General features: G+C 39.2%; 1 protein-coding gene across 1 annotated transcript in view; it reads right to left on the bottom strand.

Annotated features, from left to right (window-relative positions):
• Positions 1-17,749, bottom strand: part of gucy2g (guanylate cyclase 2g) — a 149,357-nt gene that overhangs the window by 27,027 nt on the left and 104,581 nt on the right. Inside the window, exons 18-19 of the mRNA XM_039736268.1 lie at positions 15,861-16,035; positions 10,352-10,450 (exon numbers count right to left, since the gene is read on the bottom strand). Coding sequence (XP_039592202.1) covers positions 10,352-10,450; positions 15,861-16,035 — 274 coding nt within the window. The remainder of the gene's footprint in view (positions 1-10,351; positions 10,451-15,860; positions 16,036-17,749) is intronic.

Below are 17,749 nucleotides of genomic sequence, written 5' to 3'. Positions count from 1 at the left end.
GTAAAACCTTAAGATTAATTAAATCAACTATCTGGTGTCACGCACGCGAGCATGGGAGGCAGCTAAAGGGCTCGAGTGAAGGCAGTTCTGAGGCATGCTGGGATGTGCCAGAGTGCACTAACTCTTTTTCTCACTTCCCTGTAGACCAAACCCGGGAGGCTCCACCTGGCTCTCTTGACATCACTTCTGGGACCGAACCAATGGAAACAGACCTTACCAGCTCCGGCCCCCCTGATGTCACATCCGGGCCTGATCCAATGAATAATGAACACGTGCCCAACCCTTATGACCTCACTTCCTGTCTTCCCCTTTAAAAGCCTACCCTTTTCCCTTCTCCCGCAGTCTGGTTTTGGACTCCATTGTATGCACTTCAGTGCTAGTTGCTTTAAAAATCGACTTTTTGCAGCCAGGATACCAAATTATATGGGTGGCTGCCCCAACCCTTTATCTGTCTTTGTCTCGTTTTGTGACACTGGGTTATCATTTAAAAGAAAGAACACACTGTTGAGCTCAGAAATCACAAAGGGACTAGCAGGCCAAAGAAGACCTTCACTGCTGACGACAGAAGAATCCTCACTATGGTAAAGAAAAAGCCCCAAATGCCTGTACGACAGATCAGAAACAGTCTTGAAGTGGAAGATGTGGATGTGTCGGACACTACTATTCGCAGAATACTTCATGAACAGAAATACAGAGGCAAACCACTTCTTAGCGACAAAAACTGGAAAATTCTTAGATGGCCAAGTAAGTGACACGATTTAAATCCCATTCAGCATGCCTTTCATATGTTGAAGAAAACATAAGGAGGCAAGCCCCTGAAACAAGCAGGAGTTGAATAGGCTGCATTACAGGCTGGCAGAGTGTCACCAGAGAAGATCCTCAGCACCTGGGGCCTCATGTATAACGGCGTGTGTAGAACTTGCACTATAACATGGCATAAGCACAAAAGCCGAAATGTGCGTATGCATAGAAAAATCCAGATGCAGGAATCTGTGCGTACTCCAACTTTCACGTTCTTTCACTACATAAATCCCGGTCAGCGTGAAAAGTAACGCTCGTGCACGCGCTTTATGTAACGCCCCAACTCCTCCCAGAATTACGCCTCTTTGAATATGCAAATGAATATAAATCGCCCTTAAACTCAGCCTTCTGTGAAAAGACAATGGGAAAAGCACGGGGGAAAATATAAGAATTTCAGCGAATACCAAGTGGAGGCAAAGGAAAAGCATAATATTTGTTCAAATAAACCATGGTATAATCAACAAAAGAAAGTTGATCGAGTGACATAGCGTGTTGGAGAATCTTGAAAGCTCACGTTCACAAAATCGCACAGTTCCGGAAATAAAAAAGAAGTCACATATCAAAGTCGCCGTGAAAAGGCGAGTTGTAGCCCACTGTCTGAGTGTCATATGAAAGCTTATTAGGGTACAGAGAAAAAAAAGGTACACACTGGGGAAAAAGCACGAAATGTCAACTTCAATCTCGACATTTCCACTTTAATCACGTAGTTTATTTTGTCATTAAAGTAGAACATCATAAACTTCATCTTAAAATCTTTAATTAACCAGTTTCTCAAATCACATCGTAATTAAAGTAGCACGTTAAATGCTTTGTTTTGTATTTGATCTTCTATGTGCTCTGTGTGTGTGAATCACTACTTGCTTCTTAAACCGGCTCTCTTCTTCCAACAGGACACAGAATCCACTACATTCGTAATATCACAGCTCTCTGAATAACTAAAATACTGAGATGTATACGTGATATCATTTTTATGATGATAGGAGTTAAAGCACGTTATTAAACATGAGTTTCACGGCGCAGTGATTGTGTGCGACCTTCAATGAAATAATTTATTGCAGCAGTACTCAGGGGCGGCTCTAGGCTTGTGGTGGCATTGGGCAGAGGAAGAATCAGTGGCTCCTTCGCCCACCTATGTCAATATGGTAGCTTATGCACGGTGGATGGCCACGTCCGTTGCGGACACTGCATAGCCGCCTCGTGCTCATGACACAAGCATTTAACTTTTGCCGAAATTTGTCTCTGCGTTTTTAGCTGTGTTGTTATTTTCTCTTTCTGTTTTATATTCAATATATATTGGCGTAGCCACCACTGCAGCCCTTGCTTTTCTTTCCCCAAATACCCAATCGCCACACAATCAGCTCTGTAATAGAAGTTAAGCCATCTGTAAGCTTAGAGCGCCGATTCTTCAAAACGTTTAGGGAACATTGAAATATCTTCGTAGTACATGTTTAATTATTCTATCCTTCACGACACTCCCAGTGAAGAATATAGATTATTTAAATGAAGTTAAAGTTTTATCTGTATAATATAATAAACATATTTTGCTGCATTTCACCTTAAAAATTATATCGTCATCATATGTAAATACGCGCTTTATAAAGTGGTGCAGGTTGTGCGATATTATAACTGTAGTGCAAGTTTACAGTGGGGTAATTGTGCTTATAAGTACAAACAGTTCTACAAGGAGCAATTGATTGAGTGCATTTATAGTTCTTGGGATGAAACTGTTCCTGAACCGCGAGGTCCGTACAAGAAAGGCTTTGAAACATTTTGCCATGGGCTGAGACAGCGTGTACTTGAAGCTGTATATCGATAATTCTCTTTCCGATCAGCAGCTGCTGTGATTCACACTCAGATACAGTGATATAAATACTCCGAGTCGTGCAGTTAGAGTAATATGGAAAAAGATGATCCGCTGTGGCTAACGGGAGCAGCTGAAAGAAGAAGGTGCAGTTAGGGTAACAACACTAAAGCAGTTATGGTATTTGGAATACTATGGCCATTCCCTGGACCATTATATTGTTACAAGTTAATTACAATCAGATGCGTTACACTAATAAACAATATGCGGTTCGTTTCAGTGTATTTATAAAGCCGCGTCAGGAAAATAAGGTGTAACCACACAGGAACAGAGCACTGCTTTGACGCTGGGTGCCGCCAGTTTGCAAAACCAAGCGGAGAACTTGCGTACGACAAGACATGAGGTACCGTGGAAAAGTGAGTGGCTTTACGCCAAGTGTAGGTTTTATACATCGCGATTTGAACGTGGAAAAGTTCTTATGCAACATTTCTGTGCGTACGCACTGTTTATACATGAGGCCCCTGGTGATATCTATGAAACGCAGATCTCAAGAAGTCATTGCAAGCAAGGAATATGCGACAAAGTCCTAAATATAACTGCTTTCACACACCTGCCTGTGCTGTGTCCCAAACACTATGGTGCCCTGAAATGGGGGGACCATGTAGAAAAAGTGTTGTCGTTTCTATATTTTGTGACCAAAATGTATGGAAATACCCTTAAAACAAACGTCTGCAATGTACACTTCAGCCATGTCTGAATTGTTTGACTTGTAATTTTAAACTGTGGAGCAAAGTTGTAAATCAAGCAAAAATGTGTCTATGCCCCAAAGATTATGTAGGGCACTGTAGTTTTGAAATGGGGTTAGGGAAGCGTCTGCCAACTATACTGAACTGATTATTGTGGCCAAAAATTTGACCTGAGCATTGAGGCAGCAAAAGATGCAGTTGGAATGATAACCACAAACGAAATACAACAAATGGCCACAAACTAGCAATAAATAAAATATATATATACTGCATATATAATATCACCCTTACAGAGTTCCTATCTTGGGGCACATGTCAGCCATGAGATGAAACGGCGGTGGCAAGAGACTGGCTTGTTCCTTTGAAGTGACAAAGCTGTATTTTTTGGTCTTTTTAATTGGTGTAGATGTTTCACACTTTTTTTCCCCATGAAGATAATAGACAGCCTTGTAAATAGTAATAAATCTTACATTATTAGTATCATTGCCAGCCAGCCATTTTTTTCCAGTGGAGTTATGCTCCAAAACGCAGAGGTACACGGACTCCATACTCCTCCTCCCTTCAGACAGATACAGGTACAAACAGATAGACAGACGTTGGATTTTATATATGTAGAAACATATGTGTGATATGCTTAAAAGTCCTGCGCATAACTGTTTCACAAAGCATCAGGGGGCTCTGGGAAAAAACATTTGTCTAAGCCATCACAAGGTGAATTTCTAGGAAAATTACTGAAGAACACAATATGTTAACTGTGAAGAAAACTATATTACATGTTTCAGCAATCAACTCTACTCATTAGGAAAGAAAATTACAAGTTTTGGTTTTAGTGAACTAAGTGGCAAAAATAACATCCAATTCAAAAATATTGCCTGTTTTCATGAATCTTGGTTCCTGTTAACTCACTGATGAAAGAAATAGGATGTGGCAAAAACCCTGAGTCCTTGGATCCATCCTACTCTCTGCCAACATAGAAGGCTGGTGGGTGCAGTGCAGTAATGGGGAGCATGTTTTCATGGTCTGCATGGGTCATTTGAAGCATGTAAAAAAACATCTGACTGATTAGGTGTAGCCTTCAGTGAATGGACATTTTCAGCAGCTAATTCTTCAGGCTGTTTAAAGTAGAGGTTACCACCGCTGCCTCTCAGCTCCATAATGATGGGTTCAAATCCTGGACGCGGCCACTGCTTTTGTGGTGTTTGTATTTTCTCACTGTGTCCGTGTGGATTTTCATCCCATATCCAAATCTTATTTAATTAGGTTAATTAGCACCTCTATATGGGGGCAGTGTGATAACTTGTCCAGGACTCCTTCAGAACTTGCAATCAATGATCTAGGGCAGCCCTATTCAATAGGCGGCCCACGGGCCAGAACCAGCCCATCAGTCATTTTGGACCGGCACACTGACTACATACCTCTTAATAAATTATTTATTAAATAGCTGCGACTTAACTGTAAGCGCGACAGTTTATAACATTTTGCAACTTTTACGGACGCGCAGCTGTTTACGCTCTTGATGGAACGTTTATGACAGTTTAAAACAGAGCGAACATGTCACATTCAAAAGAGAAGAGACGTAAGGTTGACAGCGAAAATAGAAAATTTAACGAGTGGACTGATAAGTATGCACACATACAAAATGCTGAGGGAAAACCCATGTGCCTTGTCTGTCTTGTCATTTGCTCGGTAAATAAAGAATACAATGTGCGGAGGCACTTCCAGATGACTCACACTAACTTTGATAATGAATATCCCCGGGCTCAGAGGCTCAAGAGACAAAAATAAAGACACTGACTCAAAACTACCAGCGAAGTTGTGTGGTTTTCACCCGAACCTGCACTTTGCAACAGAAAGCTACAATAGCATCTCTCCGAATTGCATGGATACTGACTAAAAATAAAAGACCATTTACAGATTCTGAAACAGTAAAAGAATGCATACACACTGCTGTCGAGGAGGTGGTAACGGATGAAAAAGTGAAAGAGCAAGTTATATCTTCGATTAAATCAATCCCACTGTCCGATACAACAGCTGCGAGAAGGGTGGACGTTTTAGCTACGGATGTTTTTGACACTCTTCTTAATCAACTGAGGAAGGCTGATTTCATATCTCTGGCTGTGGATGAATCAACAGACAACTCGGATGTAGCTCAACTTTGTATGTTTGTGCGATTTTTCGATGGTCACTGTTTCAAAGAGGACATATTGGGATTCATACCACTGGAAGGGAATACAACAGGAGAAATTCTCTTCCAGAAGATTGTTGATTTTTTTCAAGAGAACGGACTGGACTTGGAGCGTATCAACCTGCTTATTACAGATGGTGCGCCCTCGATGGCAGGGAAGATCAAAGGACTGTCTGCACGGCTGTCTGCACTTGCGCCAAAAATGAAGTCGGCGGCACTGCCTCATCCATCAGAGTGTCCTTTGCCCACAAATAAGTGGTGAATTGAAAAACACAATGGATTCTGTTATGGCTACAATTAACTTTATCAGATCAACATCTAGTTTCCAACACAGACTGTTTCACAAACTTCTTGCTGATATGTCAGCTGAGCATGTTGACCTACTTTTGCATAACAATGTGAGGTGGTTAAGCCAGGGAAACTCACTCACGAGAGCCTGTGAACTGAGGAAAGAAATCATCACTTTCCTTTGTGAATGCAAGCACAGAAAGGCTGAAACATTTCTGACCAACATGTTGGATGATAAATTTGTGTCTGAGATGTGTTTTTTATGTGATATCCTTCATCATTTGAATGTACTTAACCTGGGACTTCAGGGGAGAGATAAAACAGTTGCTGATGTTGTTGAAATGCTAACTGCTTTTCAAAATAAACCGGATATTTTTTCATCTGATCTCAGTAGCAGACTGCTGCACTTTCCAACCCTCAGTGGCTTCATCAAGTCATCACAAAGTGGTAAAGTCACAAAGGTCATGTCAGACTTTCTAGACCATTTGAAACACAACTTTGCACAGAGATTCAATGACTTTGACATTCCCAAAGAGTTGCTGCATGTTGTGAGGAACACTTTCACCAGCACACCCAATACTTCCCCGAAAGCAGCAGAGTTCCTAAAGTTGCATGGTATTGATGAAGGTCCCCTGCAACTTGAAATGATTGAAATGCAAGCATCATGTGAATTAAAGGATGTCCTTCAGGAAAAAGGCTGCACAGAGCTTTGGATAAAGCACATTGTCCCAGAGATGTTCCCAAACGTGAAAAAATTGGCCGTGTGTGTTAACAATGTTTGGATCAACATATACATGTGAATCATCCTTCTCTCACATGAATGCCATAAAAACAGACAATCGGATCTCCTTGACAAATGAGCATCTGCATCATTGTTTGAGAATTGCTGTCACCCCATATGAACCTAACTTTTCTCGTCTTGCCCAGTCAATGAAGCGTCACTTTTCTCATTAGAGATAGATTAAAATGTCCTGTAGTATGAAGACTACACACACTTTTGTTTACTTTTATATGCTTTAAAAGCCAGCAGTTTAAGTTTGTGATTTCATTCAAAGTTATGTTTGTTTTTTTGCACAATATGATATTGCTATTACTGTTTCTGTGAGTTTGTGACTTTGATATTTGCTCTTATTTGCACAATAAAGAAATTGTAATTATTGTTTTCTAGGCTTTATTTTATTTAAGCAAAAAGCAAATACTGTCACTGTGAGTTTGTGACTCAGATTTCTGTTAAAACTAAAGCTGGCTATGTTTTGCAGTTTTTATTATTTGCACTAGAAGCCAGCAGTTAATTCTAATGCCATTTGACTCATTTAAATAAAAATGTTGAAAATGCAGTGGTGCTTTGTATTAATGGTACAATACAAGAAATACAGGGAAATGTGCGGCCCACTGGCAAAAGCCGTATGACAATTTGGCCCAATGAAAAATCTAATTGAATACCCCTGATCTAGGGAAATGCACTGCCTCACAGTGATCCTAAATTGGTTTAAGGAACCCATCCAAAATATTGCATGTTTTTTTACTGTGTGTGTTTTGTAGTAATTACTGAGAAAATTGTTGAATCTGATGTTTTCATGGAGAACAGAGCTCTTGATCAATGAATGAGGGGAGAGGCAGATTTTCAATTAAAAAGCTCAATCCCATGTGAATTTGTTTCCCATTTAGGCCCTGCAGTGATTTTTTCAATGTTTTTCTAACAATGTTTTAGCAAAAATGCACACATTTTTCCCATTCTGAATATACATTTGGCTAAATTACATGTGGATTATGCAACACAAGTAAAGTGAGATCTTCTTTTTTATTCATGGTTTTTGATTTTGGTTACAATTGTACAGCATTAGTCGCCATAGATGCCTATTCTATTATAAACTTCTTTAACTCTGCTCTCCATCAGAACAAAAGATTAAAATTCTACCCTATAAAATACACAGGGTAAGTAACACTTTAAAAAATCCTTTTGGGTGGAGCACTCCTTTAAGCAGGTTTGATGGATGGTTAATTTTATTTTTGAACAGAGGAGACTGTGTGGAGACCAAATCCAGGTCTTCAGAATTCTCAAAGGCATTGATTAAGTGGAACCAGGTATATTCTTTTGACTGAACGGTGAATCACGTACTCGAGGATAACAGTGTGAACTAACAGCGAGTGGACTTAGGAATGAAACTAGGAAGCACTTCTTTATGCGGAAAGTTATGGAAATCAGGAACAAACTCACAAGGCACATAACTGAAACAGAAGCCCTGACAACTTTTAAGGAGTATCTGGACGACACATTGGGACAGCTCAGCTATTAGCTAAACAAACGAGCTTGATGGACTAAATGGTCTCTTATTGCGTGTCAAATTTCTTATGTTCTTATGTAAGTAGATGAAGTAAGATTTCCAATATGTAGTAATCAACAATTAAGGTTCTAGTCCTAAAAATCCAAAGATACAAAACTAAAAGTTTCCAAAGAGACCTCCTAAACTAGCTGGACTCGACTGGACTAAATGGCCAACTCTTGCTTGTCAAATTTCTTATATTATACAGTATATTCTTAATTGTCCTTGCTAGTGGATTAGGAATGCCAGGAACGTGTCAAGAAATGTGATAATGAATTAAACATAATTTGGTGGCTTAATACAAATGAACATTAAGGGTTGAGATGAGTGAGCTACTGAAATTATAGATCCACCAACTGATAGTTTACAATATTTTGAGGGCATGGTGGGAAAGAAATGGACAGTTTGCTCAGAACGAATTTTGAAAATAAATGGCAGACTGGCATTTATTAGATAGGTGTACATGGTTAAAAATGGCCAATCAGGAGCTAAGACAAAGATTGAATTAAGAACATAACAATAACTTAGCACATCTTTACGATGAAACCAGGCTTCCAGAACCAAATGCAAAACTAAACAGTGACAACATGCAATCTTTACACAGACAGTACTGGTGATGACTATTGACTAGTGCTGAAGACTGTGAGGAAAAAGAACAGGCCACTTTAGCACCAAAGCCTGGATAGGTGTATACAGGTACTGCAATCTCTTTTCAAATATGACTGATATTTTTTTTAAATGTATTTTATTTTCAGCAGTTGCTCTATTTATTCACAAGGTTAATATATAGCCAGCCAGGCAGTCAGCCATTTTCCAACCCGCTATATCCTAACACAATGTCACGGCGCAAGGCAGGAACAAATCCCAGGCAGGACGCCAGCCCACAACAGGACACACACACACACCAAGCACACATTAGGGACAATTGAGGATCGCCAATGCACCTAACCTGCATGTCTGGACTGTGGGAGTAAACCGGAGCACCCGGAGGAAAGCCACACAGACACGGGGAGAACATGCAAACTCCACTTAGGGACCCTAATATACAGAATCTGATCACCAATCCACTAATTCATTATAGAGCAAATTGTACAGCATACAGGCTTGGGCAGATTTGTGACAGATGATATTTAATGTAAGTAAATGTAAAGTATTACATGTACAAAGTAAAAATATTTAGTTTAAATATACAATGGGAGGTCTGAAAATCGAAAGTATACTTTATGAGAAAGATTTAGGGGACACAGTGGACTCGACTCTTTCAACTGCCAGTCAGTGTTCAGAAGCCATTAAGAAGGCAAACAGAATTTTAGGTTATATAGCACCCTGATGTGTGGAGTACAAGTCCAAGAAGGTTCTGCTCAAGATTTATAACACACTAGAGAGGCCTCATCTGGAGGCTAGAAAAAGTCCAGAGAAGTTCAACTACACTCATTCTGGAAATAAGAAGTATGAGCTATGAGTAGAGATTGGGTAAAGGGTAAATTTCATTCAAACATTAGGATTTTTTCTTCACATCTTCACACAGAGAACCATAGACAAATGGAATAAGCTACCACCACATAGTATGGTAGACCGTAGGACTTTAGGGACTTTCAAAACTCGATGTTATTAGTGGAAGAATAAAGTGGATAGGACTGGCAAGCTTTGTTGGGCTGAATGGCCTGTTCTCATCCAAATTGTTCTGACGAGGCTTTATTAATTCATGAAATGGCTGATGGCTTCAGTAATTGCTTAAATAAAAATTCTAGTATGAAGAGTATTCATTCAGAGCATGGAGAAGTTATTGTAATGGTATAAAAGTGTCCTTGCATTTACCTTTGTTTGTTACTACCTGTCAAAATATAACAACATATAAAACTTTCATTGTCGCATTGTTCTTTAAGTGCTAGACAGCACACAAAGGGCTGCACTAACTCTGACATTGCAGTGCAGTTTTTTTTCATTGATGGCACAATACAGCAGAAGTACAAGGCGGACTGGCACACTCCATTACCTCTGATTGCTCAGTTCAGGGCTACTTCTTTGCTTAATTAAAACTGACTTTTTCCTTGACTTCATTATGCACTGGTATTCTGTTTATGGTAGCTTCCTGCTTTGTGCCCAATGCTGTTTGTTGGGTGTCAGCCACCCCAGTACCCTGAATTGTTTCAAGAGAGTTTAAGAAACTTATATTACAGTTAAATTAAATATTGGATATACTAACGCAGGCTGTTACTCTCCATCCTGGATGCCATATTCACTGAGTCTCCAAACAGGCAGTACCTTGGCATTGTTGTTCCAACAACCCCAGCAACCACAGGACCTATGGAAGAAAACAGAAATGATAATTACATCTTCACCTCTGCAAAATGATAAACAGCATGACCCTCATTTCATAGAACCGTACTTCTAAAATTTTTATTATTATGCTGTATTAAGGAATTGTTCTGTTCTGTGTATTGTATTGTATTGACCCCCTACTTTTGACACCCACTGCACGCCCAACCTACCTGGAAAGGGGTCTCTCTTTGAACTGCCTTTCCCGAGGTTTCTTCCATTTTTCCCCACAAGGTTTTTTTTGGGAGTTTTTCCTTGTCTTCTCAGAGAGTCAAGGCTGGGGGGCTGTCAAAAGGCAGGGCCTGTTAAAGCCCATTGCGGCACTTCCTGTGTGATTTTGGGCTATACAAAAATAAACTGTATTGCATTGTATTGTATTGTATTTCTCTGATAATTTAAGTGCAAATGAGATTTTTCCATTCATCTATCCTTTTGTTGAACCCATGTAATTGAATTTTAGGGCTGTGTAGTACCAGAACCTATTAGAAGAACAGGACATTTTTAGAACACACACATTGCATGAATTAGAAATTTGCTTGGGCATCCTCATTCAGATGATCTTTCTACATTATGTATCATCAATTTAACAGTGAAAATGTCTCATTGATGAAGGTTTGTGAAACAGAAAATGAATATGCAGAAAAGTTTGCAATGGCCAAGTACTATTGATCTACTTCTACCTGTGTGTAAATTCACTCCATTTTCAGATTTGTCACTTTTCTGTGATGAGTTCATCAGTCATGTTTCTGAACTTGCATTTCCTAGCACAGAGTAATGTAGAGCCAAAGCCTACCCCAGACTTAATGGGCACAATGCAGAGCCCACTGTTCTGTCACAGAGAACACCCCTGGTGCCCTCCTAATGTGACTGTCTTCCAGCAGATGTTGATTATGTAAATAAATGTCTTCATGTGTTTAGATTATGAGTTAATATTCAAGAAACAGGCTATGAGTAAGGAATAAAAAGAGAGCCAACCAATCAGGAACTTTGAAGGAATGCTTGACACATAGGCTGGTTCTTAAACTTTGAAAGACAGAAATGAAATGTAGCATGATTTCATATTACTGGTGCTCAAAATGCCAGCATAAATGTTCACATGGTGCTCTACCTTCTTCTTTTGATTTACTAAAGCCAGTTTGCTGTGGATTGGTCATTGTGTTTGTTCTTCAAATGTAATTTTGTTTTTCTGACACTAGTATATGTTCTCTAAATGCTTCAAGGCACTGCACCCAAAAACCAAAGCTTGACTGGTGAAGTGGTGGATGGGATGAGTATACTGAAACATACACACACACAAAAACACACACACGCACCTACATGTGCTCATATCAAGCCAGAACTGTGAAACCCAACCAACAGGGCATGGGCATTTTGAGACAAATGATAAAGATAAATCCCAGGTCTCTTTAGTTGGAAGATGGCAGCAAGCTCAGTGCTTATCACATTTATCTGCTGTTCTTAGCCTCTATATATACAGTATATATACATATATCTACTCTCCATCCATCCATCCATTATCCAACCCACTATATCCTAACTACAGGGTCACGGGGTCTGCTGGAGCCAATCCCAGCCAGCACAGGGCACAAGGCAGGAAACAAACCCCAGGCAGGGCACACACACACCAAGCACACACTAGGGACAATTTAAAATCGCCAATGCACCTAACCTGCATGCCTTTGGACTGTGGGAGGAAACCGGAGTACCCGGAGGAAACCCACGCAGACACGGGGAGAACATGCAAACTCCATGCAAGGATGGTCTCCTAAATGCGCGGCAGCAGCACTACCCACTGTGCCACCGTGCCGCCTATATCTACTCTTTATATATAAAATCCTGAGCCTAAAAGTGCAACGGTTTTGTGCAACGATTTTATGTCACTTTTTTGTCCCACTTTAAATCGGGCTTATTTTAAAACCTTCATATATATGTTTGGTATCATTCTTTTCAGAGTTTATCGAACTTTAATGTGATGTTGTTAGATTTTCAGATTCTTGTTCCATTTTTAAATTATAAACTAAAGAATATCAAGAAATCACATCCCATGAGACAAGACTTTGTGCCAAAAGATTTAGCCACGCCCGGGGCCAGAAATATCAGACAAAGAGTAGGACAGCAGATGTACAGGCTTTTAAATGTTCGAAGTGCCTCACAAGATGCAGATCATATGGCATGGCAGCAACAGCAGCAGCAAGCCAGCAGCCAATTGAGCAAAGAGGAGGTAAAAAAAAAAAACTGTGTTTCCCATTGTATCAACGTTTAAGAGGGGGTTTCGGAGGAACAAACTCGTCTCCTTGGGGTGTGTTCAGCCCACCTCCTGTTATGGTCGATTTTTATTAATGGGATTCAAGAATTTGAATGGCATTGTAACATCATAATTAACCCCTTTTCTCATAAATGTATTCCTGGGGAAACATTGGCTGCATTTTTAACTTTTTGAAAGACTGGCTATGTTGGTTTTTTCTCCCCCAATTTGGGTTTTTGAGTATAAAACTCTAATTTATTATGTTGGTTTGGGGTTTTGACAATTGTTTCACTGTCATTGGTTTACAGGTTACCCTGGCCTGTGTTGTCATTGAGGCGATGCGATGAGATCACATGATTGCAGATAACATCACTGATCCTAGTTGATTATTCTGTTACTTTGGTAACATATGTTTGGCTCGCATTATGACTTCAATATTTGGCACTCATCTGATGGTTTTGGTGCTCATATTATTTTAATCCCTGATTATTCTCTCTGATTAACTCCTGTTTATGTGTCTGATTCTTTTCCTCATCTCTTGCTCTATTTTTTCTATCTTAGCACAGTTTTGTGTGTCTCTTCATTCTGCACTTCATTTCTTTCATTGTTTTTGAACATATATCATTTCATGTACAGTTTTTTGTTTTTTGTTTCTTTAAGTATTGAAAATGTTTTGTTTGTTCTGTAGAAGCTAGTTAATCTAGGCATGCACTCATATCTAAATATCTACAGTATGTAACTGAAGTATTTCCTTGTGGTCCCCATAATGGTGTCAAAGTTAAGCTTCTTTTTGCCATCCTGGCACATGGGCTTGCTAGAAATCTTTACTCTATGTACTACAGGAGTCATAATAGTACACCTCTCTCCTCCTTATATTTTCTTATGTGTTTGGTTTCTTTAGTAATACATTTTATAGTTAGAAACACTGATACCCAAGTTGTTTTTGTGCAACATTTCTTCCACCCACTAGTTCTTAGTAACTTAAACATGGGCTTCTGGCCTATGCCAATGATGCTCATTAGTCTATGATAGGTCTTTCTGATTAGTGCTGCACATCCCTGGCTACAGCAAGTTACAGTAGCAACAGTCTCTTAAAGCCAGAACAAACTGTGCCCATTTTTATTCATTATTTGCATTCTGTGGTTAATGTTTGTTTGCTCGTGAAGAATTCAGATAGTATAAACTGGCATATTTGTGGGAATGTTGGCATGTACAGCCTTGTGTGACCAGTAACATGCGAGATATATAAAGAACTTCAGAGTGGGAAATATGCATCTTCTTTTTACAACATATTTTAAGCTGTTTGTTAGACAGCTTAAAGCACTTTTACATTTGCCTGCATGAAAATAGAAGGTCGATTACTCAGATATGATTGAAAACAAAAGAAACAATTTCCATTCTGTTTCTGATATTTGAAGTATTCTTCTCATTTAGTAATGCATTGTGCAATGACTTACATCAAAAGATCAGGTGTAACAAGCGGCAGGCAGGCACCTGCTGTGCTTAGCCTTTCCCCTATGATTGAAATAGAATAAAATGATACAAATCTAAGCTGTACAAGATAATGACAAGTTAAATTTATATTTTAATGTTTGATTGCACATTTGTGTTGAACAGATGGCTGGTATTTTAGAACACATGAAAATATAATCATCCTTCAAATTATGATTTGGAATTTAATAAGGAATCATCATTCACACCGTCTCCTTGTCTTATATTAATGCAGAGACGTATTTACAAGTTGCAAATATTTCAGGTAAATAGCTCAAATAAAGGTCAGGTTTCAGGTGTGACTTGAAAGACAGCATTTTCTTTTCAAACTGTTAAAAGTTAAGTTTTGTTGGTATTTTTCTTTCACTACTTCTCTGTTTCTTTTATATTATATCCATCCATCCATCCATTTTCTAACCCGCTGAATCCGAAGACAGGGTCACGGGGGTCTGCTGGAGCCAATCCCAGCCAACACAGGGCAGAAGGCAGGAACCAATCCTGGGCAGGGTGCCAACCCACCGCAGGACACACACAAACACACCCACACACCAAGCACACACTAGGGCCAATTTAGAATCGCCAATCCACCTAACCTGCATGTCTTTGGATTGTGGGAGGAAACTGGAGCGCCCGGAGGAAACCCACGCAGACATGGGGAGAACATGCAAACTCCACGCAGGGAGGACCCGGGAAGCAAACATGGGTCTCCTAACTGCGAGGCAGCAGCGCTACCACTGCGCCACCGTGCTGCCCTATATTATATCTGTGTATTTAAATTTTAGAATCTTTAGAATTTAATTTTTTTAATAATTTTTCATGTTTGATTTTGTTTAGATAGAGATAAAAATATTTCTTGTATTTTAATGCCACCATTTTGTTTTTTTTACTGGAGCAGTCATTTTGAAGCTATTTTCTTTACTATCTCTATGCTCATTGCTATCATGGGACAACCAGAAGTGCCTAAAAGGTGAAGTCATTTTCCAACGATATAAAGGTTGGTGTTGTGCACTTTTATGTTGTCCAAGGTTGTGGATAATCTTCAAAAAGAATCTGTTAAAGTTCCATTTAGTTTGCCTTTCAGGTTTCTTGTTCATGGTTTGATGCTTAATCTACTATTCCCTCTGGTTTCAAGCCTCGCCCTGTTTCTGACAATATTGCATCTCGTGGTGCGTCAGTTAACAATCTACTCATTTTAAACTCTAAGGTAAAAGTACTGAATTGTTTCCTTTCTTAATTAAATATTTTTTTATTCTTTTTGACTGTGTATCTTACAATTGTATGAGATTTGCCTCATGGCTAAAGATCCCTGGGCTCACATCACAGCCTCACAACTGTCTGTGTGGAGTTTGCATGTATTCTCTGAGTCCAACTTGGTTTTATCTGGTTACTCTATTATTTCTTCCACATCCAAAGACAACAGGTTGAGGTTGATCAGCAGCTCTCAACTGCTCTTGTTTGGATGAGTATGGATGTGTGCATGAGCCTTCTTAATAATCTGATATCCTGTCCAGCTTTGATTACTGCTCGTGTTGGAATAGGTCTCCCAGTTAATAAAATGGCCATTGTAATAAGGTGAGCTAATTATGTGCAAAATTGCTTTCTTCAAGATTCAGATCAGTAAATCTTTCAAGCCATTTTAGATTTATGTCACTTGACTTACCTGTGTTTAACCCAATACGAAGCTTCAGTGTTTCATTTGACAGGTGTCTGATATGGAAATTCATGACTGAACTAAGGAAGTGCAAGGACATTGTGGCGATTTCTTCAACATGCTTAACTCCATTTCGTATGGGAAGACCACTTGCTACCATATAGGCATCGCCAATGGTCTCTACCTGTATGCAAAAATTGAAAATATTGGAGATAATCATTTAGAATTATTTTATAGTATGAATGCTGGCTTACAGAGCTCACTGATGTGTTCTGCTTTCTACTGCAGTTTAGGCCAAAAACAGTACTTAATAACATGAATTAGCTGGCAGATTAATCTCTTTTTTCTGACTTAATGCTCTAAAGTGAAGATGTAACTGCCACAAGTTAAATCTGTTAACCATCTGTCCATTCATTTTCTGAAAAAGCTTAAGCCTGTTTTAGGCTTGTGGATAGTCTAAGCAGTAAGGCAAAAACTCACCCTGGACAAGGTGCTGTGGAAACCTCTCTCATACTCTCAGACTGTCACACACAGGGTCAGTTTAGACAAACCACCGAACCTAACTGCAAAAACTATAGGCCTTGGGTCAGAATAAATCCACACATATTTGGCCCAAAAAACTTTAAATAAGCAAAAAGCCCTTATGAGTATACTACAATACAGAAGTCAAAAAAACTTTGTGAGGGTCTAAAGTCAAACATGGTTATACCATGTGCCAAGACTTAAATTAAAATCAAATATGAAAGTTTAAGTACTAGCAAGAACTGGAATTCTTAACCCTAACTACACTGCAAAGTACATTGTTTATTTGTTTTAGAATTCATCCAAAGTTTGGATATTGAATTAAATGAGCCACCCTCTTAAGTAGTGTCTGCAAAATGATATCACATGTCACGCAGCCAGTGTACCACCTCACCAGCAGCAGACATCATTGTCAACAGCAGCATGGCCGCAGAAAGTCAAGTCAACTATGAGAAAAATAATCACAAATTGTGACTCTGAGGCTAAGGTTTGGCACTGATATCCTGAAGTTTGCAATCTCAAGTCCTGTTACTGCCAGAAAGGATCCAACTCTGATAGGCCCTTGAGCAGGGCCCTTAACCTGAAAATTGCTGTAAGGGCAGTTGTACAATGCTTGACTTTGCACTCTGACCCCCAAAGGTTATGTGAAAGGACAATCTCCCATCAGAGATTAATACAGTATAGCAAATAAAAAGGGTAGCAATAAAATGATAAAAATGAATAACAGCAGGAAATAGAACTCCAAAAATGACACAAATGACATAGATAGAATCTACTGTTCCAATTTGGGAAGAATTGGCAAACAGCATAAAGACATTAGCTGGGTTAATAATAAATAATAATAATAATAATAACTGTTTATAGTTATATAGTGCTTTTCATGCTACTCAAAGCACATCAGTGAATGGGAAGCCACCTGGATGATGCAATGGCAGCCATTATTGCACCAGTATGCTCGCTACACAATGGCTATTAGGTGGTGAAGTGGTGAGAGGGAGAGAGACAATCAGAGACAGGGGATGATTAGAGGGCCAGAATGACTAGGCCATGGGAGACTCCTTAGTCAGGAAATCGGGATACACCCTGCTCTTTACAAAGGATGCCCAGGGATCTTTTATGAGCACAGAGAGTCAGGACCTTGGTTTTACATCTCATCTGAAGGACAGCGCCATTTTTAGAATGTGAACCCAGGATTTTGAGGTGGTGTAGATTTATATGATTTATGTTTGTATCAAATTGTTACATTAATGTACAAAACCAAATATGTAATTAAGAATCAGAATCAATCTGTCATCAATCAGGAAGAAATTTCATAGCACTACTTTCTTTATTATTTTAATTAAAAATCTGCAGTTTATAAATGAAAAAATGATATA

This window comes from Polypterus senegalus, chromosome 1 (genome assembly GCF_016835505.1).
Source record: "Polypterus senegalus isolate Bchr_013 chromosome 1, ASM1683550v1, whole genome shotgun sequence".
In the NCBI taxonomy this organism is placed as follows: Eukaryota; Metazoa; Chordata; class Cladistia; order Polypteriformes; family Polypteridae; genus Polypterus; species Polypterus senegalus.
Note: the sequence above shows the minus strand (reverse complement) of the source record. Positions and strands in the feature narration are given on the sequence as shown.